This window comes from Neopelma chrysocephalum, unplaced genomic scaffold (genome assembly GCF_003984885.1).
Source record: "Neopelma chrysocephalum unplaced genomic scaffold, ASM398488v2 Primary Assembly neopelma1_42, whole genome shotgun sequence".
Taxonomy (NCBI): domain Eukaryota; kingdom Metazoa; phylum Chordata; class Aves; order Passeriformes; family Pipridae; genus Neopelma; species Neopelma chrysocephalum.
Genome location: NW_020897700.1, coordinates 1,997,272 through 2,024,622, shown reverse-complemented (window position 1 = coordinate 2,024,622; position 27,351 = coordinate 1,997,272). Strand labels below are relative to the sequence as shown.

At 37.3% G+C, this 27,351-nt stretch overlaps 1 protein-coding gene across 1 annotated transcript; it reads right to left on the bottom strand.

Annotated features, from left to right (window-relative positions):
* Positions 1-42: 42 nt before the first annotated feature.
* Positions 43-27,351, bottom strand: CWH43 (cell wall biogenesis 43 C-terminal homolog). Its single transcript, XM_027676353.1, has 16 exons — positions 27,220-27,351; positions 26,146-26,337; positions 22,304-22,424; positions 22,011-22,165; positions 20,477-20,678; positions 19,424-19,512; positions 17,246-17,500; positions 14,365-14,490; positions 12,127-12,206; positions 11,066-11,171; positions 8,158-8,293; positions 6,828-6,977; positions 4,430-4,574; positions 3,780-3,841; positions 2,583-2,738; positions 43-1,011 (listed from the first exon to the last, which is right to left on the bottom strand). Exons 1-16 carry the CDS (start codon positions 27,260-27,262, stop codon positions 924-926), a joined length of 2,106 nt encoding a protein of 701 aa, XP_027532154.1. The 5' UTR covers positions 27,263-27,351; the 3' UTR covers positions 43-923.

Genomic DNA, 27,351 nt, shown 5'->3' with positions numbered 1-27,351 from the left:
TAGTTGTAACTTTTGTTAGTTTAAGAGAGAAGGCTCTCTTCTCAGAAACCTCATTATGTTGAGACAACTGTTTTTAATTTTTTCGCAGTGTGTTCAGGTAAGTGTCTTACAAAAATAACTATTCAGAGGTACTTTACTCTTCCCTTTGTAAAAGCATTGCAGAGTCTAATATCCAGTTAAAAAAAGATGAAGTTTGTAAAAGTCACTGTCTTTTCTCCAGTATTATGAACATCAATCATCCACAAATTGTTCTAATAAAACTCATTTAAGAACAAAATGTAGAATAGCAGCAGATGTAAACACTGTTTGAGAGTCAAAAATGCACACACTTCAAACACATACTTACAGCATATGTCCCAATTAAAAAATTGTCCTATTCCTATTTTGAAAACCTAAGGCCAAGCTTTTTATTGCAATAGCAGCAGGACTACAAATTGAAGCAAATATCAACAGATGACCTACACTACCACATTATTTTGCTTTGCCTCAGTCATCAAAAAGTGTGTAAGTCTGCTGAAATTCCTTGCCCATGACTGTTCCAATGACCTCTCAAGAGAGGAAAGGGGTCATATCTGGACCTTAAAAAAAGGTGCATAGACACATTCAACTCTGAAACAGCAGGATATAGGATACCTTCACAAAAGTTGAAGATGTTATTGCCATTTCCCACCCTTGCTTTACTGCATACAAAGCAGGTATCCGGCCCAGGTAGATATCAGTTTATCAAAACACAGGCGTCTTCCCTCTCTCACAGTGATGGTAACTCATTAAAGAGAAGAGTCACCAACTGTTAGACAGGCTTTCGTAGTGTTATGCAGCAGGGAAATTGCTCATCCTTAAACAACGTAGTCTTTTTGGCTGCCAATTCAGCTTCAAGCAACAAACCTTTCTTGCTGGTCCCAACAGTATGTTATTTTCTCACTCTAATTTGCCTGTTTAAAATATTTAGGAGTGCTCATATGAAAGTGATGAATATGCTCATAATTATGTCCATCTTTATAAGATCCAAACCTAAAGAAAAATATTCAACAACGCAAAACTATTACAACAATATTTACCCATGCAATTAAATCATACAATTACTACAGTACTTCTGAATGTTCTAGATAGTTTATTTCAGAAACAGGATCCAATTCTACTTAAATGTAAGTCGTAATTTATGTACCCTCTCTCACTAGATGTCTTTGAATATAGTGGAGACATTTAATTACACTGATTGCATTAATGCCTTAGGCAGTCTATAATTGGAACTCCAGCTGACAAAGGTGAGTGGTGCATTTATCTACTTAAATCTCATGCTTTTTAAATTTTTAGTCCTGATTTCAGTGGAGATATAATTTAAACCCCCATAGTACCAAAATTGTCAACCGTGTTGTTAATATTGCACATCTTACTTTTGAAAATCATGGTGAAAATTGTAATTTTTCACACCATACTCAAATCTGAAAGATTTGGCAACTGACTATTATGGTAGACAGATTTGCAAAAGTAAAATGGAATACGTATTCAAAATATAAGTGCTAAGTAACATTTAAGAGCAGTGCCATTGTATTTCTAAAGAATTACAGTTAATTGGAAAAAGTTAAACTTATTCCTACAGGCTATACCTTTCCTTTGTCCTTACAAGCCTTTATGTCCTTACAAGCAGACATAAAAATAATTAGGACAACACTCTGTGCTGAAATTACCTGAGAAAAATCTGAATGTGAATCCTAACTTTAAGTAATGTGGCAAGATGTGCCTAACTTCAGGCAAGTTTCATCATGTGGAAAAGTCTGAGCAAACTCCCATTTAAACAGGAAGCCAGTGACTGAGTGGTAAATAAAAAGTGAGTAAGCTCAACTGTTAGGTGTACATAAAAAAGTAACATATCCTGTATTATACATGTTAGGAGTAGTAAATATGGCATTACTGGAAATAGATATTGCCACAGAGAGGCAGTCTCAAACTTCATGACTCTTCCACTGATATTAATATTAAACTAAATACTTTCCTCCATATTTCTATTCCTTATGCAATACTAGCAGAAAAATGACAGCATTCTAGAAAAAAATAACTTTTTTACATAAAACTAGTAATTTTTATTTCTCAACACATGTAACATACTGCCTCAGGCATCCTCTTTAATTTTTACTCCAGTTACATTTTAAATATGGTATATTTTAAAATGTTTATGCAAAGAGTATTTAATGTATATATTGTATTTTGTCTTCTAAGTAACAGTGTTTTAAGACTCCAATCTTCTGAAGTGCTAAGAAATATTGGAGATCTTTCATGATCTATAAAATGAGTCACCACACCACTTGGCAAAAACCCCTATCAAGCAATTTCAGAAATTAATTACCTGGGTAAATAAGCATTACTTTCAATATATGCTATGACACAGCAGATTGATTTTCCCAAGGTGCATGCCAAGTAAATAGAAAAAAAATGGCATTACAAATCAGAAGTTCTTGCCTCCTAATCTTTTCAATTTGGTACTGATCAGTGCCCCCCAACTCAAGAAAAATTTTGTTCCTAGACTTCTGTTTTACAAGATGTCACATACACTATTGCCTTAATTTCTTATGAGATACACTGACCTGGGATTGAAATGGATGTCCTCAGGAACTTGGCTGGGATCAGTGACAATTCTGTCATTGTCAGCATAGCTATCCACATGATGTGGGATTCTAAATTTGGCCATCTGGACTTCTGAATCACTTAAACCAGCATGAGATATGCGGGCATAACCCAGCCTATCAAATACAAGAAGAGTTAGTTTGAAGAAAAAACTCAAGGCAATTTCACCACATTCTTAATGCATGTATCTTTTTTTTTTCCCAGGAGTTATTCTTTAACTTACCAGCATAATTTTCCACTTCTGTGAATCTCACCTTCAAAAAACTGAAAGTGCTCCATAAACACAATCCTAACACAATGTCACGAGTATAAAAACTGAAAAAGCCTAAGTGTTTGAGAATCAGTTCTAAAGCTAGAAACTTATTTTTAAAATTACAACTTCAGAATATAAGCTCACCAACTTCTTTCATTGAAGAGATTTCGATATTCAAGAAAGAAACTCAAGCATCAATGGAATGAATGATAAGAAACATTAGGATTGCAAATGAGGGGGGTTTGTTACCCTATTTTTTTGGTGGGGTGTTTTTTTTATTCAATACTGTTAAGATAGCGATCAAGTTTACAGGTTTTATTCCTGTGAAAACCGCAGAATTTGCACAGTTTATTCAGAATAAGTTTAATTCCATTCTGGTACATACATCACCAAGAGAATGATTTACAAGCAATTTGGTTTTGAAAGACATGGAGTGCATAGGTCCCAACAGAGAAAAGTGTTTCAATATAAGCTTACAAAGTTAAAGTTTCCACTAAACCCAACATAAAGATTGGCTGGATTAGATCAGCATTTTGTTTCAAGAAACCCTACAATCATAGTTCATGTCTAGCTTCTGTGTCACACACAAATTAGGGCTTAGCCTTCACATTTTAGAAGCTGCAAAGCCAGAGCTTTGGGAAAACACAGTTTTATGTTACCAAAGCAGACTAGATCTGAAGACATTGTACACAGAAGGATGAAACCTGTAATACTGTCTTTGCAATTGTATTCAGAAATACACCAATTCATCCTGATACAGTGTTTCACATTACTTCATGATTGATCTGTCTATACAGAATTGTTTAGGGATATAAGAGTCTTCCACAATCACCTACAGAAGAGTATAAAACTGCTTACCATTAAGATATTTAAACCAACGAATAAATAATCCACTTTAGCATACCTTATTACTCCACGATACATAATATAGCTACACCATCTGTCACGATCTGTACTATCAATATCCTAGAAGCGAAAGGGGAAAAAAAGTCAAACAAATAAGGCAAATTTTCCCTTGGATAGGCTTTAAATCAGTAACAGGACCAATGTGTAAACATGCTAAGAAAAATGTTTTGCCTAAAACATTGTAATAAGGTAGAAAGAAAAAAACCCCCACTTTTAGACAAATCGCATAACTTTTTGACATCTCCTGATAGAAAACCAAACACAGAGCTCAGTTTTAAAACAAAAGTATCACAGAATTAGAGGCTGAAAGGGTTGTCTGAAGGTCACATACTCCTAATCCCATAGTCAACGTAACTTCAAGCAGATTGCTCAGGACCGTATCCAGGTAATTTTTGAATATATCCAAGGATGAAGATTTCACAACTTCACCAGGCCCCTGTTCTAGTGCTTGACTACCCTAACTGACTTTTTTTTTCCTTCTGTTATCTAAATGACATTTCTTTGTGGCAACTACTGTCCATTGCCTCCTGTTCTTTATTTGAATATGTGCATGTATTTTCTTCTATGCCTATTTTCAAGTTATCAGTTTAAAATATTATGCTATTTCCAATATATATTATCTCTAAAGATGCAGTATTTTTACATTACCTTGACATTTCCATTTTCTATTAATTCAGTATAATCTCTGGATCCAGGAGCTGAAGTGATGTACCCTAGAAATACAACTTGCTTAGAGCTAGTCTTCAATAGGTTTGAAACAGCTATTGCCTGGAGTTTTCTGTCCAAGTCCTCTCTGAAAGAAATGGAAAAAACTTTAACACATATACATTTTAGCTCTGAATCTTTGTGCTACGACATAGCAAGCCACAAATGAATCTGGTACCATTTTTTGCTCAGTATTAGAGAGGACGAAAGTTTACAGCAAGCTTAGTGATTTAAAGTTATTGTTACATTTGATAAAAACCACATGATCATGGTAGATGTAATTAGGGTTCTCTTTCTAACCATTACAAGAACAACATTTTCTATTACTGTTTTGTCTTTAACACTGATCTCATCATCAGGAAATGTGAATGTACGTGCTTTGGTTATCTGAGGCTTTGTCTCTGCTTGCACTTAAAATTTAACTGTGCACAGTATCATGCATAACAAAGAGCTCACATGCTAACAAAACTTTTATGATGGACAGATCATGGTAAATATAGTCTTAAAGTCTGGTTCACGTAATTTATGAAATATGACTTGAGCTACGTCATCCCATTAACTTTACTTAATTATATTTGGCAGGTATTCTCCATCTCTAATGAAATTTACACAACAGTTACAACATAACCAAAAATAATAGCATAAGTGGAGCCTGGTAAAATACTGCATTGAATCCCATTCCTTGTCCTTGGGTTTGTCATAAAATAATGCAAAGACAGTTCTCTATGATTTTTCATATTTATAACTTTAAACAGTTGTGTAAATCATGTTGTGTTCTATGTTTTGGTAGGCTGGGCTAAATACCATTGAGAAAGAGAGTTGATTTTGGAATCTGTAAACCCAAGAGAAGACAAGAATTTTAGTGTGGCTATGCTTTCTAAACAGTGATATTTCTGACTGAAGCAAACGCATTAGGGAGAAAGAGCACACAAACAGGAGACAAAAAACCCCAAACATTTAAATAGAAACCTGACCTAGGTATATGTGAAATTGCCTGCTCAGCTAGTTGGTCTTTCCAGAATTACACCTGTCCAGAAGATGGGATCTTTTAAATGACACAGGCACAGTTACATTTACACATTTTAAAAACAGTATTTAAAAACATCTCTAGTTATCCAGTATTCTATAGTCTATGTCATCCTAAGCAGTAGAAGGAAAAAAAAAAGATTAAAACCAAGCAGTTGTATGCAACATTTAATTACAAATTCATTCCCCTCAAAACCACAATCTAATTTGCACTCATTTACCATATGTCTCCTCACATTTTCTCCTTCATCTTTATCTCGTCTCTCTCTGAGGGGGGAATACAGCACTATTTTCATCTGCTTTGACAAACTGTTTCTCAGACAGGCAAGTATAATCACCTGTGTGAGGCACAGAATGAAATTCCTTTCTAGAGTTCAAGTTGGGAGTAATTTCTCACAACTATATTTGTTTAATAAATGGGAAATTTATAAAAAATTTGTAGGTTTGGAGCACAGTTTCTACACTGGGGAAGGAAATGGGATAAGGAGAATTCTTACTGTTTTCTGAGCAGCTTCTTTGTGTTATTATATTCTGCACCTTATACATAAATTTGCCTCTCTGTGAATTATAACAAATTTAAAAAAAAATCCAAATCCTACTACATAGCCACAAACACACTAGATATTTCAGCAAATATAATAGAATATACAGCTACATGGAGCATTCACAAAACTATCTCTTATTAATATTCATTACACACAAGTAATCAAAATGTTGTTTTTCAAGAACTGAAATATACACCTTATTCTCTTCCATCACATATTTGAGTTATTGGTATAATTTTGCCTTTCCAAATCCAGAGATCAGACTTCATATTTCCACTTGCATACAGTCAGAAGGACACTGATAGGTATTTTTATTGCTGTTTCAACATTGTGCATTCTTGGAAGTTTCAGATTTGTTACTTTTTGTTTTAATAAATATCATTTTTCCATTATCTATCTGTAACTGCAACTATCTGCACTCATTGTGGAATATAATAGATCTATTCCATATTCATAAAGTCAGAAGGATGCTATCCTGCACTGAGATGCATCTCTAGCCCTATCATCTGTTGTGACTTTAGAACAATATCTTAAAATCCCTAGTAATTCAGACAGTAGGCTCAGCTGAGTTTTGCATGACACATTTGTCCTGTTTTAAAAGTACTTCAAAATTTTAAACCAGTAATTATGTCACAGTATTTCCTCAGGTGTGCCTTGCTAGAATCAGTATTACAGCAGCATATTTAGAGGGTACAAAAGAAATTCCAGAAATTCACAAATTACATTACATGACTTTGTACGATATAAGTAACAACAAATAAAATACACACTCCTCATTTCCAAAGTGGGCGACAACGAAATCAATCAGTTTCCCTGTGAAGTTGACCGTCAGGGAAATGGCAGGTGCAATCTCTCCCTCTGGAGATGGAAGGAGGTGATGGGTTGATTTTACGATTGGATACTTTGACAGCGCCATAATCCTAAATGAGAAGAGGCAAAAAGTGGCATTTTGTGGTTCACAAGAATCACAGGTGTGAACTAAGCAGACAAATGTGGGCAGAAGACTAACAGTCACTGAACACAAGCCATCAGATCAGAATATAAACCATCTCTAGTAGATTTTTCTGAATTTAGGTTTCCATCTAAAATACTACTTGAGCACATGTCCAAAACTGTATTATCAATTTAATTCCTACATTAAGAAATATTCCGTATATATGAATTCTTACACTGAGCCTTTCACGATCTGTATTTCAGACAAAACAGAATTTTATACTACCAGAAATTCAAAGGTATTTTATTAAAATTAGAAGCAGAGAGAAATACATCTTCCAAGTATGAGATGCCTCATTTTTCAGCTTCTGTTTAGACACTTTGCATCAGGTTTTTCAAAATATTTCATGAATAAAATTTCAGAGAATTATTTTTCAGCCCCATTCTGCCTCACTTAAATAGACAGGCTCTGGAAGAGGAAAGTTACTGAATTCCCCTCACATATGGCAATAATTAAAAAGCCATTGCAACATCACTAGAAAGTTCTATCTGCCACAGAGATCTATATATCCCCCTGAAAAAAAAAGCCACTTTTTAAGCCACTATTTTTCCAGAGGGCAAAGATATTGAAAGATATGCAACTGGTAGTTGGTCAAGCATTAAAGTAAAATCAGACACAAAAAATCTGATCAAACAGATGTGTCTTTCCATGCCCATTTCCCACTATAGAGTTCAACCTGGATTTAATCAATTCAAAATTTCAAATACCTCCAGGTGCAATTATATTTTGGACTTAAACATGTGATAGAAGTTGGAAAATGTAAAGGTCTCATAGCCCAAAACAAAATAATTTGAAAAGGGAATCAGATACAGTACTTAGAATGACAAACTTCCAAATGTGTACAGGATGCCATTCTCTACTTCACCAAAACCAAAGTAGCTTACAGGGGCAGGCTCCAAAACCTGATCATGTGTAACAATGAGAAAACTCCATCTGCATTACATTGTAACGCTAAGGAATCAAAGCCTGTTCCTAAAAGACAAGCTCCAACAAGTGATTATGGGGATTATTACTCCAACTATTCTTTGCTCACGTTCTAGTACAGTTAGTATTGGGCAGTGTATTTACATCTATTTACTGTCACTGTGCATGCAAAGATGACTCACCCCCAAGTGTGATCTCTTGTGCTTGGACCAAAATCTGTGTAAAATCCTAGTTTTTCTCCTAGCCACATTGTTGGATCATGGTTTCCAATGAATGGCTTAGAGGCATCACTCTCTATAATAGTGATAAAATCTGCTCCTAAAAAGGGAAGGGAAAAAACGAAAATATTTCCAAATTTATAACTGTTGCCTATAAATGTGACTAAATGACATAATGTTGTAATTTCCCTTTTGATTACACAAGGGTGGACACAAGCCCTTCAGGAATTGGTCAGGGCAAACCAATGTTGTAAAGAAAGTCATGCCCAAACTTTTGGCCACTTCAGGCCACACAACCTCTGCTAAAGGCATACTTAGTGTCTGCTTGACACAGCTCCTCCCTGGTGCATAATCAGAGACACGAGACTGCAGAGGAGAGCTGGCCTACACAGACCCTGTGCAGACCATTTCAAAAGCATTAAAGATACTGTGCGTACACTGATTAACAGCACAGTAGCGACTCTACTGCTTTCAACTTGATGAACAAGCAGTACACAGCACATCTGCACTTACCTTCATCTAATAAATCCTATTGTGCTCCAAAGGGTCCTGTGCAAGACGGAACTGGCTGTTATTGCCAAAGTAATTAATCAGCCCTGAGCAAGCCAGCATTAGCCCCAAGGCATGGTAACAAAAGGGTTCCCAGTTCCAATGAATTGCTGACCATTGGCAGCCACCTCATTTTCTCATGGCACTGTGGTCCCTCCTTGTTTACATGCAGAAGTGTGGTTTTGTCAAGGGGAAAGGACGGGTTCCCCTACACTTTAACTGCAGGATACAGGAAAACCTATGCAGTCTCTCCAGGAACCTAAGAAAGGCATCTAAGATCTGCCCATGCCTGAAGGAAGGTGGGAGTCTGCAAGCTGGCCATAGGATGCCTGAACCATCCAGGCTCAGCTTGAGCAGCAGGTCTGTACAGCTGCAGCAGAAAGTGTTCCCTTCTTGCTGCAATTATGCTCCCCTTGGAGTGTTCTCTTACTCCTGAAGGCAATCGAGTCACCACTTCATCCAAAGCTCTTCTTCAAGGAATTAAGACCACTCCATCCAGCACCACTCTTGACACAGAAGACTTTTTGCTTTTGAAATGTCTTATTTAGCACTGTGAAAACAATGCCAGCAGGGAAAATGGTAGCTCAGAGTACTTTTAAGTGGATTCCCAGGTTTTTGCTTCTACACCATTAGCATACATGCTGATCACAGAAACAGTAACTGAAACCATTAAGAAGGGCTGATGTTGTATCCCTTCAGGGCAGACAGAAGTTCCAGTCACAAAAGCCATTACACATTGCATCTTCACTATGCCAACAGAGAGAAGATAAGCTCAAGGAATGCATACCACCACACCTTTAAAGACAACCCCTATGCTGAAGCAGTTAGCCACTCTTCTATGGGGCTCAAAATGAGGAACTCTTCTTTAGAAAACAAATCTTTTAAGAATTTGAAGCTTAACTCTAAATGCATTAATGAATGCATTTTCTGGAAATGTTAACTTAGTATTTTATATAACAATATGCATGTAACATAAAACTCCAGAATACTGTTTTCTGCAACCTGGAATTAAGATTTATTAATTTATATTTTGGAATTTGCTGCCTTTTTGACTTAACAGTAGGGTGGTGGGTTTTTTTTAGAAGTGATACTTCATTACCTCAAAGAAATGCTCAGTGGACATAACCAAGGAATCACTTTTTCTAATATTCATTAATTTAAACTATGGTCACCAGAAATAAATGCATTCATTATAATTCATAAATAAACATGCAAAGATTAAATAAACACCCAGAGAGGAACTGTGGAATGACTAATGTACAAGATCACTCCAAATTTCAATTCATTTAGTGTCCTGGTTGTTTTCTCACATCACTAGACAGCCTACATAGCTCAGCCCTCTAAACCTTTGGGTTCATGGGACAACGGAGTGAATGATACTCGAATCAGTCTGTTCACTCTTCATTAACTCCTGGGCATCTGTGCCACAAAATCAAGCCTTGCACAGGAGCACCTGTCAGTGCCTTCCCACTGCTTGGGTCTGTCAAAACTGAGCTGCTCAGGAAAGTCCTGCAGTGCACTCACGCCATAGGAGGAGCCGAGAAAACAAATGCTGGAATAGCAGCATCGACACTTCCTAATCTCCTGTGCTGCTTTAAATCTTAAACCCACTCTACCCTATCTCATGGGTATCACAAAAAAAGGTAACACCTACAAGCACCACTGGCTGACTCTTTTCAATGCGTTCTGCAGCAGCACTAATCTTGAGTCCATATTCTTAATTTCCTATAGCTAATTTTCCAACCAAAATCCTGTCCATGAGCAACAGGTTAGACATCCTTATTTACCGTAAAATCATGACAACTAAGTTACAACTGTTATCTTTCTTGTATACATTGCCCTGGTTCAGTGATGGAAACAGCCTCGTTTGTTTCTCCTCTATATTTGTTGCTTAGAGCATTTTAATTTCAGACACTTTCAGCATTATATAATGCTTCACATCTAAAAAAAAACCCACAGAGAAGTTACAAAGCATTGTATTTTATCTAAAAGGATATTTATCATTATTTCATTTATTCAAAGAGTTTCTCTATAGACAAGTTACTCATCAGCATTATGAGAAGAAAAATCCAAATAACAAACCAAGTGTTTTCTCAAACTAGAAACCTTTTTAAAAACACATTGAACAAGTTATCACCTCTGCAAACAGATTTTTAACAGAAGTGATTGTGTTGGAACAGCTCACCAATTCAGAAGAAAAACACTAAACACAGGTTTCTTGTGTTAATGCAAAAATGGACTCAGTTACCCAGTAGGTGTTCATACATCTTTCTCTTTAGATGAACCCTCTCAAATATAAATGAAGTGGGGAAAAAATAGTTACCTGTCTGATTAAGCAAATTAGCTGATCCTTCCAAATTAGACCATCCTTCATTGTCATATGCAAATCTAAAAGGCCAGATCATAGCAGAGAAGTCTCTTTTTGGAACCTCAAAAAAATAAATTGAAAAAAGTCAAGTGCAATTTAACTTTTATGTATTATAGCTTTGCAGCCAACAGCATCAGATACATGGTGCCATAAAAGACATGCAAGAAGAGAAGTTTCAACCAACATATTTTCCTAATAAAGATGTCAGGATTACAAAAGAGTTAATCTGCTACTAACAAGTGGAGAAGAGTCATCATAATTAAAATGTATTTGAAAATAAATGAACATGAAAGAGACTATGGATTATTTTGTCTTTCTAAGAGTAACTACCCACTTCTTTCCACACTATAAGAACTACAAACCTGAATTAATTCTAAAAAGAAAGCCAATTGTATATGTCTGTGTGCATGTGTGAATCTAACACTAAACTTTGCAAGCCTTAAGCACCTTGTTACGATCATCACAATACATAATTTTTTTACCAGGTAGAAAACTGGAATCTTATGATTTTTATCCAATTTCCATAACTACTCTAAGTCCAATCCAGATCAACCAACTTTTCAGAGAGCTTAAATTCAGAGTTATGCATATAGATATAGAAGCACAGAATTCCTTAATCTGGAAGGAACCTCAGGATGTTGTCTGCTCAAATTTTTCCAACATGAGACCAGGTTGCTAACAGCATTGTCAAGTCAAGTTTGAATACAACTAAAATAAATAAATTTATAGAAGTAATGTTCAAATTTAACATATGAGGTAAGAATCTCTCATTTTTTCAGAATATTTTTTTCCTTCACAGCAGCATCTTAAATCTCCAAAGACCCAAGCATTTCCCATGTTCAACATGAATTTACAAATTAAATTCTTGCATTTTCATTTTTGTGTTAGTTTTTCTGATTACTTGGATACTGGTACAAAGACTTCTTCAGCACCAATTAACACACCTGAAGTATCACATGCTGTATATATTTTACTATATATTTGAAAGTTCCCATTTTTGCAAACATACTACTCACCGCTTGGCCCAGTTTCTTCTGGTAAGTTTTATAACGTAAACCCAGTCCAAGCAAACCAACACCAACAAACAGCCACAAGACTTGAAATAGAAAAATACAAAAATTATGTTTTTAAAGGAAGAAAAAATAACATTATTGTAGTTAGAACAGGGTGCACTGTTACTCCAAGGTGTGCTATTTATAAGATGAGAAATGTGTACGTTTAAATTTCCACATATGCCAGGGATAACATCAGTCCAAGGTAGTGTACTTAAGAGTATCTAAATGCATGCAGAATATCTGTATGTGTGCAAATACACTTACATTCTCCAAAACGCAACATGCTGAACAGATAAAATATATCAAAACTCTTTGGAATAGTTATGTAAAAATTGTGTCTGCTGAAGAATTTGCTACAGAAGATGAGTAAGAGGATCATGTAAACCTTTCAGTGTTTTCCTCTCTGTTTTGCAGGTATACATTTGTAGTACACAATTTTTATTTTGTATTAATACAATGCATGGAATAAAATTTAGTTTACTTTGCAAGCCTTTATACGTCAAAAACATGATTCCTGCCAGACTTCCAGAGTGATCATTTGTTTGACATGTTCCTGGAAAGGCATTTTGTCTTCACAGAAAGCATATTCAGAGTTTTCCCCCTGCTCCGGTAGCCTTCCAAATAAATACAGTGGACACTTAAGAGCTCTCAGTATTTGGCACATTCTAATTTGATGATCAAAGCCCTTCTCAGTTATTTCATTTATGCAATGGCATATGCTATCCACAATGACTTCAGTAACTCCTGTTTATTATTTCATATCTTTAAGCACTTATGAAATTACTGTAATGCAAGTTTTCTGGAACAATTTTGTGTAAAATTTAAAAAATATGATAATGGATTATACCAGAAGAAAGGACATGCTGTTTAAATTAGCACATGTCAAGTAATTTCATACTCTGCAAGATGCAATGGTGCTTAAAGGGGAAGCTGAGAAAAAATACAAGTCTGGGCACGATGAGGAAGTACAAGAGGTATTGTTGCAATCTCACCAGATTAGCTGAACAAGGGCTGTACTTTGTGACAAGGAGTATTTTGAAATATTCACTCACTTTTGTGAAAGGTTTCTGAGCAGTAATGTTCAAACCATTTGAACTGGTGTTCACATTGCCTCTGACACACAAACTCTCATGGGCCATATTCTTCTGACCCTGAGTATACAGGGTAAAGTCCTCCATAAAGATTCCAGAAACAGCCCCAAAAAGTTGTGAAGTGCCATTGTCTCTGCTTTCTAAATGCAGCAAAATGTACACAAATGACAAGTGATTTGATCCAAAGTCACAGAAGAAGAAAAGATGCGGAACTTGAACCTTCATCATCCTGATCTCTGTAGGGTTATCATGCCCTAATATTTAGCAATTTTTTTCCTTTACCAAACTTCACAATATTGATACATGTTTTTCCTAAAAAAAACAAGCTAACAATGAAAACAAAAGCATCATTTATACGAATTCCTGAGGTTTAAAAGCCAAAAAGCAGTAAAACCTCAAACATTTGATTTTTGTTTCTCTTCAAAACCCAAGGGAAAAAAGCATACATACAATCTGGAAAGCTGGGATCCCCAGGCATAGTTCACAGGCAAATGATAACAAGTATTTCCTGAGCATAGGCCTGGTCTTAACATGCAGCAAAGCATCAAGATTGTATTGTGATGTCAGCCTCAACAGGCTTTGCAGGACTGCCTCCTCACACAGGAGGGGTGTCACATTACAGAGCAGCTCTTGGGCCAGCCAAGTCCCCTCACACTGCCAGCCAGCTCACACAGCCTTAGGAAGGCTGTCTCACTGAACTGCTTCAAAAACGACTTAAAAAATGGGCCAAGAAATTATTCCTATCTTTTGTGTACTCATTGTAAATCCCAAGATCCAGAGAGGTCTCTTCCTCAACCACTAAAATAAAAACACAAATGCTGCTGAATCCAACCCATTTACACATTTTGGGTTTTGCCTGGTTTTTGGTCTCTAACGCACTTCATCAGGAATAGCTTCTGTCAGTTGTTATCAGAGTGAGTCAGCTCCGCCAGTAGAATATGTCATCCTTAAACTGGAACCAGAGCAATACCAACTACAAGTCTGTCTCTAAAACTAGCAAAAAACCCATATTTCTAAAACATGTGAGCAAAAAGCTCCACAGTGTTACTCTTTTCCCTCAGACAACATCCCTACAGTCAGGGAAAAAAGGAAGTAAATTTATACTTACATAGTTTAATATAGTTTTTAGTCTTTTTGAATAGTGGCCTTTGATTGCTTTTCACTTCAAAGATAGAGCTAAGGTCTTTCTTGGGTCCTGTTAGAAAATCTAGCCCAATACATAACATGATAAAACCTATAAAATATAAGTAATTAGTTTTTTCATAGAGCCTTAATACATTAAACATTGCTCATACACACAACACTTACAAACTTCCAGCTGTTGTGTTACAACACAACAACCTTATGGCTCCAACAATAAAGATGATTCAAAGCACAAACGCAGATAATTGCCATACCTAATGTAGCAACGCAGGACATACAAGATAATTGACAGCACTCCCAAGCAAAGACTGATTTGCAGTATAGTTCCAGGGTATTATGTAAAAAGGCTAGAACAAGTTAGATAAATCATGCTAAAATCCTTCCAGGCCCTATTGATGGATACAACTCTCAGCTCAGTCCACTGTTTTCAAAGTTTACTGAAATCAACATGGACAAGAGCAATTAAGTTACACCCACATATTACAGAACCTTAAAATAACAGCTTTACGAAAAATACATTGTTGACTGTAGATACATTTTATCTACAAATTAACTGCTCTGTCACTAAGATACAAGTAACACATTTTTTTATATAAGAACTACAAAAGCAATTGCTTATCCATTTGTACTAAAACAGCATAAGCAGATTGCAGCAGTTGGAAGGCCAATTTAACATGGCAGCAACTTGTATTCTTGCACTCCAGGGCCAACAAAAACAGCTCTGCATTTTAGGAATAGACAACTAAACACAGATGTGATACATTTTAAAAACTAATAAACAACTTCATGCACTAACTGTTGCATTGCATTGGAAAGGTATCTTTTCAATAAGTAGTTCAGACTGTTAGTACAAGGTCTTTTCCCATTCCTTATGAGATAGAGGATCCGATTACCTTCAAAGAAAACATGGGAGGATAATGAATTGGGTAAGAGCTCTGCTAGAGAAGATATATGTCCTTAATATCTTTGTGGCACAGTTAATTGACTATAGAAGCAATGTTTTACTTCAGAGTTATAGCTGATGATGAAATGACTATTGCTCAGTATTTTTTATTGTCCTTACTTGTTACATTAGTTGTAGTGAAAGTTTGCAAACCAAGCTAGATCTAGAGCAATGATGAAGGGGGCACACACAAACCTTCCTCAAAAGGAGACTGATTCACAGCCATTAAAGGAATCTGACTCTCAGCATTATCTTACATCACAGTAAAGCAGCACAGAAATTTTGAATATAATGATCTTACTTCCATTGTCAGTTTTCCTGGTGCAGCTCCCTACCCAAACTGCAGCAAGAGAAAGGCAGGATATTGGACAGGAGGAGAAAGTAAGAAATAGCAATTGCACCTGAAAGAAACCAGAAGAAAACAAGCAGTTTTCCAGAAAGCCAAACTGTAAGGGTAGAAGCACAGCAACAAATATGCAGCCTCATGGTATAATTTGCAAATCTGTGATAAGCAATGGGATGGCATTACAAAGACTGAATTCTCAGATGGAATTTAAACTCATGTCATGTCATCAGCTGAGATGGGTTTAGTTCACAGATTTCATTTTACCAAAGAGAAAGTTAGGGCCATCTCTCTGTTACTATCTTGTGATCATGCCATGTAAATTAATCACAACTATTTCAAAGGAAGCAACAGAGAGGGATTTTATATAAAAGCTTTCCTTTGTCACAGCATTACTCAAGAAAGCATTTGACACTCCTCTACCATGTGCTTTCTTCATATAACTTCAAAGAATAAGATCTAATTAACTAAGATACTGTTTCTACAGACCCCTCAGAGTGCTTTGAGAACAAAGAAAATAACGTATTAATGGAATGGAACTCTCCTCAAAACATAACAAACTGAAATCCCTCATGTCATCGCTGTAATATAAGAAATGCTTATAGAGAGTAAGAAACTGGAGTGACAGAAAGCGGTTGCAAAAACAGTTATGAAATCTAAAACCAGTGGAGCAACAAGTCAAGCACAGCATTCATTAATCTTTTCCAAACAAAATATAGGCTCATACGTCACATTTTAAAATGTGCCACGCAATTAGCTCAAGACAATATTTGGCATTGTTTAAATGTAGTTAGTGAAATATGTTATTGAAACACTTTAGTACCTATTGAGAAAATAATTCTGGAGACAAAACCAGGAAGGGTTGGTTTCATTTCCACCTCTCCACCCTCAACAAGTGACCATTTGGCTAAAGCCTTTATAATTGCTCAACTCGGTTGTTCCTTATTTGCAAATACCTGACAATTTTTTTCTTCCTCTCCTGTTTGCATGTTTCTGACACTGCAGGCTCAATTAGATTCCTCCAAACATGCTGGTGTGTCCACAAAACATAAGATAGAGCCACACGGAAAAGAACCTCAGGTCTCAAATGTAGACTAGCTAGATCAGCAGGATGATACACTTTGCTCTTCAGAGTAGGACTTCCTAATGCACTGAACTATATCATGGTCCCAGTAACTACATTGCTACCTGAGGTACCATACTGCTACTTTGGGTAGCTAGCCTACAGGTGCATTCACAACCTGGATTGCAGCCAGGTTTTTAGGGTGACCAATCAACAGATCTCTTCCTGAGTTGCTTACGAGTTATCAGACATTTTTTCACTTCGTCATTTTCCCCCAGCTGAATTCCACTTTTTGTCCACATTTTAGACTATTTCTAACAGTAAAGAAACAAGTTGGGTTTTTTTTTTGCACATCTCATTAATTTTCTCATTCTTACCATAGTAAATCTAACAGCAACTGAGCATTTGGAAAGACTCTTTATATGCTAGATACATTTCACATGTCTGACTGAGGCTAAAGCAAGTGTATTTGTGTTTGTTCATAATCAGAAATGTACCTAAAAGAAGATGGGAGCTTTCTCTAATGTAAACTCCTCCAGGTACAAATTTATAAGCTGTACACCATACACAGAAGAATAATTCAAGAACATAGGCAAACATGGCTGTACTCATGGCTTTCCCAGGATGCAGACAGCTAGCAAAGCGTCCAGCCAGATGAGGCCACACAGACATAGTAAAGACAGCAAGAATGTTGCCTGCAACAGCAGCACTCCAGGTGTGTAAATAAAGAAGACCAGCTGAAGATGCCGAACCTGAGAAGGTATAGAAAAGAATATAGTAAGTCTCAGTCATATTACCTGCCACATTCATTTTCACATTCTGTCTGGGAAAAAAATTCAGTCTGGGAAATATAACTGTGCTTTGCAGTCATGAAAACTGCATCACTAGGATTTCACAATTGCCAAAGACAGTCTCTTACTTTTTCTAACATCCCATTTTTTTAAAGATTGCTTAGTCAGCTGAAAACAGTGCAGCAAAAAGACAGCAGAGAAACATTATCAAGAGCCAAAACTAAACAGTTTTTCCTTACATAGAGCTCTCCCAGCACAACAGAGGGATGATGCACTCTTTAAGACAGTATTAGGTTTGCCTGTTATGAACCTCCTTTACCATAATAAAGAATCAAATAGGTTAATATGAAGAGCAAACATATCTTTCCCTGATCTTTTTTCCCTGTAGATAACCATATAACAGGCAAGAAAACTATTAATCTTTTACTAACTGCAAGAGCTTTTATTTCCCACACTGTCTTTGATTTGAGGATTCAACCCCAAAGCAAATATTAACAACCACACAAGCTCTCTATAACAGGACAATTTCATTTTCAAATGTTACTGCAGGTAAGAGTGTTTCACAGTCTCATAGCAAATGTATAGAAATGCTTTTAATATTTTATTTATACATCAAGGTTCTGAGCATTTTAAAATACAATGGTTGAATCAACTAAAGAACCATTCTGTACTTGTTTTAAATTAGCCATGTGTGTACATTAAAAAACAGATGCTCATACTCAAATTATAATCTGCATACACATTTTTTAAAATTAACACCTACACCAGAAGGTAAATTGCCCAAAGGGACAAGTTTAAGCATTGGCAACTCTTGTGCCTTCACTGTGACACTCCTGATATTTGGTATTTTATTTTGATTCCTGAGTAGGAGAAACTCAGTTTATATTAAATTTCTTGCCTTCAAGGTTGTGGAAAATGACTTGAAAGTGCACTCTTAAGTGCTCCAAAACAGAAAGTGAATGAGAAAAAAAACAAAACATAACTCATAATTTCCTTTGGTCCCCATATTTTGTATTCCTAATTTATGATCAAACATTTGTAGGAAGACCTGCTGTGTCTTCTTTATATAAAGATCTAAAGGCCAAAAACAGAAGCAGATCTAGAGGTTTTTTAGACAGCATTTATACCACTATATTTCACTCAGATGGGATGACAGATTAAACCAAGCATCATCTATCCATCCATGATGAGACAGCATGAAAAACACACCTCTCCATAGTTCAGGAGCAGAATTATTTTTCATCTCCTCCTACTTGCTCCACACATCACTTTCTCCACAGCATAGCTATACCTTTCTCCTGAAAACGGATGCCCAGACCCAGTACTTGAAACCCACTTCCCACCACCTAAGACCCACTGTATGCAGACTGATTTACAAACATATTGCTCCAGTAGGCCTGTTCATATTATTTTATTGCCTGGAGATCTTGAAAACCAAGGAGACAGGAGGCAAGTTTGCCTCCAGATGAAATACACACTAAATTACAAGTTATTTTGCCTCCTGTAGAATTAAGAGGTTTGTGTCACCTTAACTCCATAACCCCACATGTAGCCTTATCATAGAATGACTAATGTTGGAAAAGACCTCTAAGATCATCAAGTCCAATGCGTTATACAATGCAGATGGTCAGAACTGAGATGCTGCTCAAGGGAACAGAACCTCAACAGGGGCTTCTGCAGAGAGTAACACTGCTCTGCAATGGCCTGGAGATTTGGCCTATAGTCCTTAGTCAACTGGTCAGACATATGTATACTACAGTCAGTGACAGAGAAAAGGAGGCTTTGATTAGACACACTTTCCTGAGATGCGGTGTAAGGTCAGAGGACTTGAGCAAAAGAAATAAAGTAACAGAAACAAAAATTCTGCTCAGGATTTGCACCTACCTATGAGAAACCAGGCAAAACTGAAGAGAGAAGACCAGCTCCAAAATGAAAGCATCAGTCCCTGAGCCAAGCCCAACAGAACTGTACCTCTAATACAACAATAAGGAAAAAGAAATCATACACTAATATGATTTTATAAACACCTGGCACTCAAAAAGAAACTTCTAAACATACAGGCAAGGATGTTTGGTAATATTTTATAATCCTTTAAACAGAGCTTAATTTGAGCACAAAATACCTTTACTTCACACCCTGCTATATTTTCTCCCCTCTACTGGATGTAAAAAACATGCAGTTGAAAATAATGGCAGTTTATTGTAAGGTATAAGTGAGCTGTGCTCAGCACCAGAAGCAGCCCACTGAAATCCTGGGAACAAAAGGCAAAAACAACTCAGAGAAAATGAGAGGGAGGAATCCACTGCAAACAAAAGCATTTTCTTCACATCAAATAGGGGATCCTAGAGCATCTAACATTGCTATTAGTCTTGGGTAGCTCTTTTGTATACCATCTTCAAATTATAAACTCTGTCACCTGCCATTCCACATAATGGACTCAGAATAACTAATCTAGTCTCTTCCTAAGTTTTGGAACCCAAGTGAACGACACACAGCATCAAGACTACAAATGTCTACAGAAGTATATCTTTTAATATTGCACACAGTTTATTTATGTGCCTGCATCTCTGATCATCTCCTCTCTGAAGTCAACTGCTAGACTAATTGCTGCGTATTATAGATAGACTGCATTCATAAGTCCTTGAATCTCAATCCTAATCTAAATATTGTTTTGCAATGTGGCAAATAAAGATTTTATTGCTGAAAAAAACCATTCTGTATTAGAAAATTTTAAGATTTCGTGGCCTAGACACAATGCTCAGAGCTATCTGAAAGCTAGAATGAATCTACGAGTCCTCTGTGTGAATTATCTTGTACCCACTTTTTTCTATTTAAATTATTATACCATCATCTGGTTGAGTTTTAATTCATCCTCCACTATAGCACTGGCTTTTGAGTGTTGTTTTGTTTAAATAATAATAATAAAAATCCACTTACCCATGTGGATTAGGATCTGGACCTGTATGTGGATGTCCACTTACTGCCCATCTAGAAATTAATGAGACCTCCCCAAATATCCACAGGGTGAGGAACATGAGGCTGCCAAAAGCAACCCCAGATAAAAGCCAGTAAGGATGGGAAGCAGTCTCTCTAACCGCATTACGAGTTTTGTTTGCTTCTTGTTTCCTCCTGTCTCCACCTAGAATAAGCACAGAAATGCACCTAAGTAAACTGTCAAATTCCATTAGCAAGAGTTACTGAGAAAAAGAAATAGCCAAGATCACAAAATTACTAGAATAAATTACAGACACAAAAGCTAACTTATTTGATCATTCATGGAAATTGATAACACAAAAAAAAATTCAAAGTCTCTAGTAACAATCCTAAGTCTACCAGGAAAAGCTACTCACAGTAAGTGTACAAAAATGGCAACCTGCCCATTTGATTATTCTTCATAATACTGGAATTTAAATAATTAAATTGGCTTTGAAAATTAGCAGAAAAGTTATTGGAATTTGTTCAGAGGATTCCATTCTCTGAAACTCTAAGCTCTGATAAGAACAAAACCCGACACTTCCAAATAAGCCAGAACTAAACTCCCTTCCTTCTCCTTTTTCCAGGCACTGTGGATCCTCTCTCATCTAAGGAGAAAGCAACACCTTTAATTACATAGACATATCACTTTGTCATCCACAAAGGAGACATATTTCCTTCCTAATCTCTTGCAGTAGATTCCCTTTCTAAATTCTGATGAAAGTTCAGGCTTAATTTATGTTATGTAATGCAAGTCTACAAACAATATGCATGATGATAATTTATACCCACTTACACATAGATAAGGTTTTATCTTTCAATTAATTCATTCAGGTTATACTGAGAAGGAAGGAGCTTCTGAGAATTTAACATGAGCTGCCTTAACTAACCAACTTAACTAACCTCACTGTCTTCCTTGGCAATACCACCTTCACAGTTTTTAAGTGAGCTTAGCCTATGCCAGCCCCCACTGCTGTGTACTCGCTCCAAACACTGCAAGAACTCAGGCAAATTTTGACCAGGATAACTTGTCCACTCTTCCAATACTTTCTGTTTATTTTGACACATCAGCTGTTCCCCAGCTTTGTCCTGTCTCCCCTTCTCTGTCAAAAGATAAGCACTGGCAGAGAAATTCAAAGTGCAGACTGAATTAAGAAAATAAGAGAAATACCACAGATGTTTCATGATGGAATGACAATAACCATTCTGCTTTTATTGGTCTAGCTTATGCCTTTGTTTGTGTTACTGTCACATTATTGACACTGCAATTAGTCTGCAGTTCCAACACCAACTTACTACAGCTTGTATGAATTGTGATATCAGTTCTGACATGTTATGGGTAGATGGGAGTACCCCATGGCTTCTAAAGCTCATGTATCAGGTCTAAAAACAGACTCTATACTGGGGGAAAAAATCAACTAATCAAAACCCAGTGGCACATAGGTAAGTATACTTTAGGATGTTTTCATAGCTGCCATCTTTGTTGTAATATGCTTACCTGAATAAATTCGCTCCACTGCTGCTATAAAACCTATTATCATAATGACAGTATTGGCAACCTGTGAGCTCCAGACTGGGTTTAGTGATGTATACCAGATGCGAAGAACAAGGAGCATTATCTTGCCCAGCATGAAGCCCCATATCCTGATGAACCTGTAAGAAATAGCTTTTGAAATAGTAAGGCATTTGGGGAAAAGAAAAAAATCTTAACTTCTAGGGGACAAAAAAGAAAGAAAACATCTTTTAATGTAAGGAAATGTCAATTACAATCTCATCAGAATAAGAAAATACCTTTGTAAACTGTTTCCTGACCACCATGTTACTGTTTGAACCAGCAATGAAGAAGAAACACCAACAGCCAAGATGAATAGTCTAATTGAAGCATTTGGTGCCTGGTATGATGCTAAGCTTCCTACAAAGAAACATACGCAGACAGAGATTGTTTTAAGGGGCAATAGAGATCAGGTAATAAGGATTTCCTGTGCATTAGTTCAACCTTGCCTGTAATCTGAATAGCTACACCATTCCTCTGAAAACACACGACATTACCCATTTTTAAACAAAGCAAAGAAATGTAGGTATGGATAGCAAGTGAGTATATATGACTTCATAGCAGTTATCATTTTCAAGGAAAAAGATAAATGAAGCAATTATCCAACAGTGCAGTGATTGCCTTAATTTAAGTATTTATGGTGATTGATTCCATAAATAGGATATATGGATAAAATATCTAAGCATACAGATACCCCTCAACTGTGCACTTACATAACTCAAAAGCCATAAAGTTTTATGTATGGTGACTACTCCTTTCTAAAAAGGATACGGCTTTTGCCGCAGTGCACTTTTAAAATAAGCGCACTTATAAAAGTAAGTACACTGGCAAAAGCCATATTCTTTATTAGATGGGAGCAGTCACCACACATTGCTCAGGGATTAGTAGGCAATTGCCTTAGCAGGTGTGAACAAGGCTTTCTCTGGCCCAGTATTTGATCTCAGAGTGGTCACCACCAGCCTGCGTCACCTTATTACTGGAAACTGTCACTCTCCCAGTCACTGAAAGAGAGCGTGCATACACATCTTCGCCAGTTCCCATGGCACAGTGACCTCACCTTATCAGCAGTTTTAAACTCTGCTAGCAGGTTTCCAATTAAAGTGACTATGGATCACATACATTCTTGTAACCTCACTCAGTGTGGCAAAATCTGGCCCAGGACCAACATCAAACATCAGGAGAAGTAACATTGTTATGCTACCAGCCATTTGTTATATGAATATGAGTCAAACTTGAAGAGATGTTAAGCAAGTAAGGTCAGAAATAAAGCTGTAGATTCTGGTAACACGTGCTAGGAATCTTCCGTCTACTTGCTCATTTGGCTCACAGTAAAAGATACGAAGCTTAGCACCAAGATGATAAAATGAAATCAATGTGTAGTGAAGATGTACTTATGTGAACTTCAGCAGAGGTTGCATGTACAATGCACACAGATTTCTGTTGCTAAATCGTACTGGCAATCCATAAACCTGCCTCTTAAATCTTTCATCACTTACACTACCCTGATTAAAGCTAGCATGAGTTTGTCAATTTACAACAGACACACCTTTTGTTGGTGAGCGAGTACACCCAAAACTTAAATATATCTGTCCAAACACCCAAATTTACTGTGTGTTGTCTGAAGACACAGATTCAAATAGACACTACCAGGGGGTAGTTGGTTGCTGTTTGTTTTTCAATAGAACACAAAATCAAGTACTATGGAATTAAAATTTTCAGAGAAAATAAAGCTTCCTGAAAAGGCAAAAAGAAACAAAAAAAAACCCCATGTCCCTAAATATTATGGTTTTAGCTAAGCATGAAGAATTTTCAGATTTTTTGATTGTGAAATTTAGGACTGACTATTTCCAGTGGAATGGGGTGGAGCATGCATGGGGTAGATTGTGCTGCCTGATTGTTCAACAAGCCCCAGAGGAAGGCCATAGCCTTTCTGAGGAGGACAAAAAAGATCAAAAAGAGAATGAAGTATCTAGGTATGAAGGAGGGAAAAAAAGCAGGAAGAATTGAGAAATGGGAGAAACAGCAGCACAGTGTGATGGGACAGAACATAAAAGACAAAATGAAGTGATGAGAACTAAGTAAAAAGATATATATGGGAAGTCCTAAAGCCCAGTGCTGCCTGTGTGAAGGCATCTGGCTAACTTGAGAACCTGCAGCATGGAGGCAAGTAGAGTGAGGGTTACCACTGACTGCTAAACTCCTTGCTGGAGACAAAGAGAGTGAGGAACATGCTCTTACATCTTCCCCAAATGCTAATGCTCGCTGTAGGGCAACAGGTAAAAAGAATGCAGAGTATATACAATAGAGCTGGGAGAGAATATGGTGTAGACTTGCAAAAGGGTGGACAATATTCAGAGTGTTTAAGAGGTGAAAACAGCAGGGGGATATGGTCACTGAGGGGACAGTTCCTGTTCAGGCAAAAATGAAGGAGAGATGGAATTTGCATACAGCAACACTCAGGTTATCCCTGGCTGAGGATGAGCACAGCTTTTGTCTCCCTCCTCTGAGTTTTTCTATGACCACCTCCATTAAGACATTTCTGCCCCAGATTACTACTTAATGAGCTAACTTTTTATTTGGAGTTAATACTTTCAGGAGCTTGTAATGCAGGTGAAGCAAACAGGCATGAAACAACAGACTTTACACACCATTATAAGCCTGTTACTGGTCTTTACTTAGCAGAACAAAAATTACACTCTTTTAGGTGATATCCATCTTTTTTGCTAAAGTGAACTAGTAAACACAGCAAGGTGATCTGAAGGACTAATCTTAAATAAACATGGCAAATTTTGTGCCACTCTGACATCTGAAGGGATCCAGGGTGCAATTTTAAATGCTTCCACCCATTACTAGTTTTTAAATTAGAAAATCTTGCAGAAAGAGATATACTGAGCACTGCTGCAGGAAGCTGAAGTAGAAGATTCTGCTCACTTAAAAGCTTATTACAGAAAAAAAAAGTTATTAGGATGGATAAAATGGGAGGAGTAGGAAAAGAAAAGAACATGGTAAGGCTATTCTCCATCTAAACCAATGACACCAAGAAACTGGCTTCAGTTCCAGTATCTTTCTAGAGATAAAGAACAAGAATTCTTTTCAAAAAATATGCAGAGAAAGTAAATAAGATGATCTTATTCTGTCTTCTAACAGTAAAAGAGGAAAACTATAAGGAAAATGATTCTCTGATTATCATTTTAGATTAGCAAACGAGGAGCCAGGAACTGCTGCTTCTGAAACATATCACTCAGCAGCAGTATTTTCCTCTCTACACAGGGTGGAGACCCTTGTCTCCCCTGAGTTCATCCAGGTGTTGCAAATTAGTTAGCAATAACTTGGTTCTGAATGTGGCAGTAGGTGCCAAACCTTCTCCCAACAAATTTTCAGAAAATCAACAAAAGATTTGCACCAGTTAGCTGAAGACCAAAGCACGAATCTCAGCAAATCTTCATCTTAGGAGGAGCGTGTGGGATGGGTAGCAGGGCAGCTTTTTCCTGAATTTATGATCAGACTTTTTTCCTGTGCAACTGACAATATAAGTCATTTCACATTTAGGATGAGCCTATAACCCCATCAATATATTACAGGCATCTACAAGCATTTAATTCAAAAATCTATTCTTAGAAAAAAAAACTGCCTCAGAAACTAAGTCTACCAAAAAAAATGTTTCACTCATAGCAGATTACTTTTATAATAGCCCCAAGATGATGTCTCGCCCTTACCCATTGTCACAGATACAGAACTGCTGTACAAAAAAACACCTGCTCTGCTGATCTCTGTGTTATACTGAAAATATCTTTCCTATTGGGCATGACTTGTACTAATTTAAAAGCTTCTAGAGATAGAAGTGAAAGCAGATTTTTCTTTAATTATGCAGCAACCCAACACAATGGCTGTAAGCTATATTCCTCTAAATATAGCTAAAAGCTTGAGAGAAAAAAATCCCAACAAAACATGAGTATAGGGAGAGTGAGAACTTATTGCTGTCTCTTTTTGTAATCATTTGAATTTTAAGGCAATTTGGAAGGTTTGTTCTTATGCCTTGATAACAAGATGGAATCTGTAACTCACTACAGTACGTACTTACCAACCATAGTCAATCTCAGAAAGACTAAGACGTACTTATTGTTAGCCAACCTCCAAAAAGAGCCAATTGTCAAGAATATTGGAGAAAAGAAAGCAACAGCAAAAACTTCTAGGCCCGTGAGTGCCAGTGTCTGAAGGGGGAAGTAGTAGATCATCGGTGGCAGTGCATGGTAAAGAGACCAAGAAATGTAGCCTAAAAAAAAAACACCAAAAAGAAACAAAAAAAAAGGGAAAATCCCATCATGTATTTTCAACAGCAAGGTTTAACAGAAATTACTTAAAAACTACAATTTTGTACTTCCACATGTAGACTATCAAACATATTTAAAAGTAGTTCAACAACAGCCACTTTCTGTGAAGAAATATTTGCTATTTCAAGCTAAACAAACACATTTTCCCAGGAAATAAACCGATGAGAATAAAATAGTTCTTCCCCCGTTTAGACAATAGTTCCTACTTTGATCCTCAGTGAAAGAGTGGTCAGCCTCGGAAAGGATTACTGTTCAGAGAGATCAATGCTGCCTAAATAAGCAGTCCACCCACGGTCTCAGGGCTCCTCAAAGGCAGTTGGTGGCTAAAGGAATTTTTCTAGTAAAACGGTGTGCTGGTCTCTCCTGGAGACACCTTATCCAGGCACGCCAGCACTGCACTACGAGTTTCCACACGCTTTGCAGGAGATGCAGGGAGCAGCCGAGCCGCAGCCCGGAGGGTGTCGGGGTCTGCCCTGAGCGCCCTAACTTGCGCAGGGCAGCACAGCACCGGCTCTGCAACACCTGCACAACAGTTTGCCGAGGACAGCAATAAATCCTAGGCTGATCCAAGAGACAAAAGGCATTCCATCACTAGAGGAAAAGAAAAACCCTAAGAAGAACACTCAGCAGAGACCACTGTTCGCTCATTTCTAGCGGAGGAGCGTTTCACCGGCGACACCCCGCCACGGTCGGTGACTCCCGCGGCACCGCGCCTGGGCTGCCCCGCCACGGCCGCCGGCCGGTCCCGGTAGAGCCTTCCCGCCGGTGCCCTCAACCTCGGCCCCTCGCCCCTCGCCCCGCAGGGAGGCACCGCCGCCACCTACCCAGGAGACTCTCCGACAGAATGGCCTTCCACAGGAGAAACATCGCGGCGCTGCCCGGCTCGGCGGGGGCTTCGTCCCTCTTCCCGGGAGCCCAGTCCCGAGTGCCCAGGAGGGCGAGGCGCCGCCGCCCGT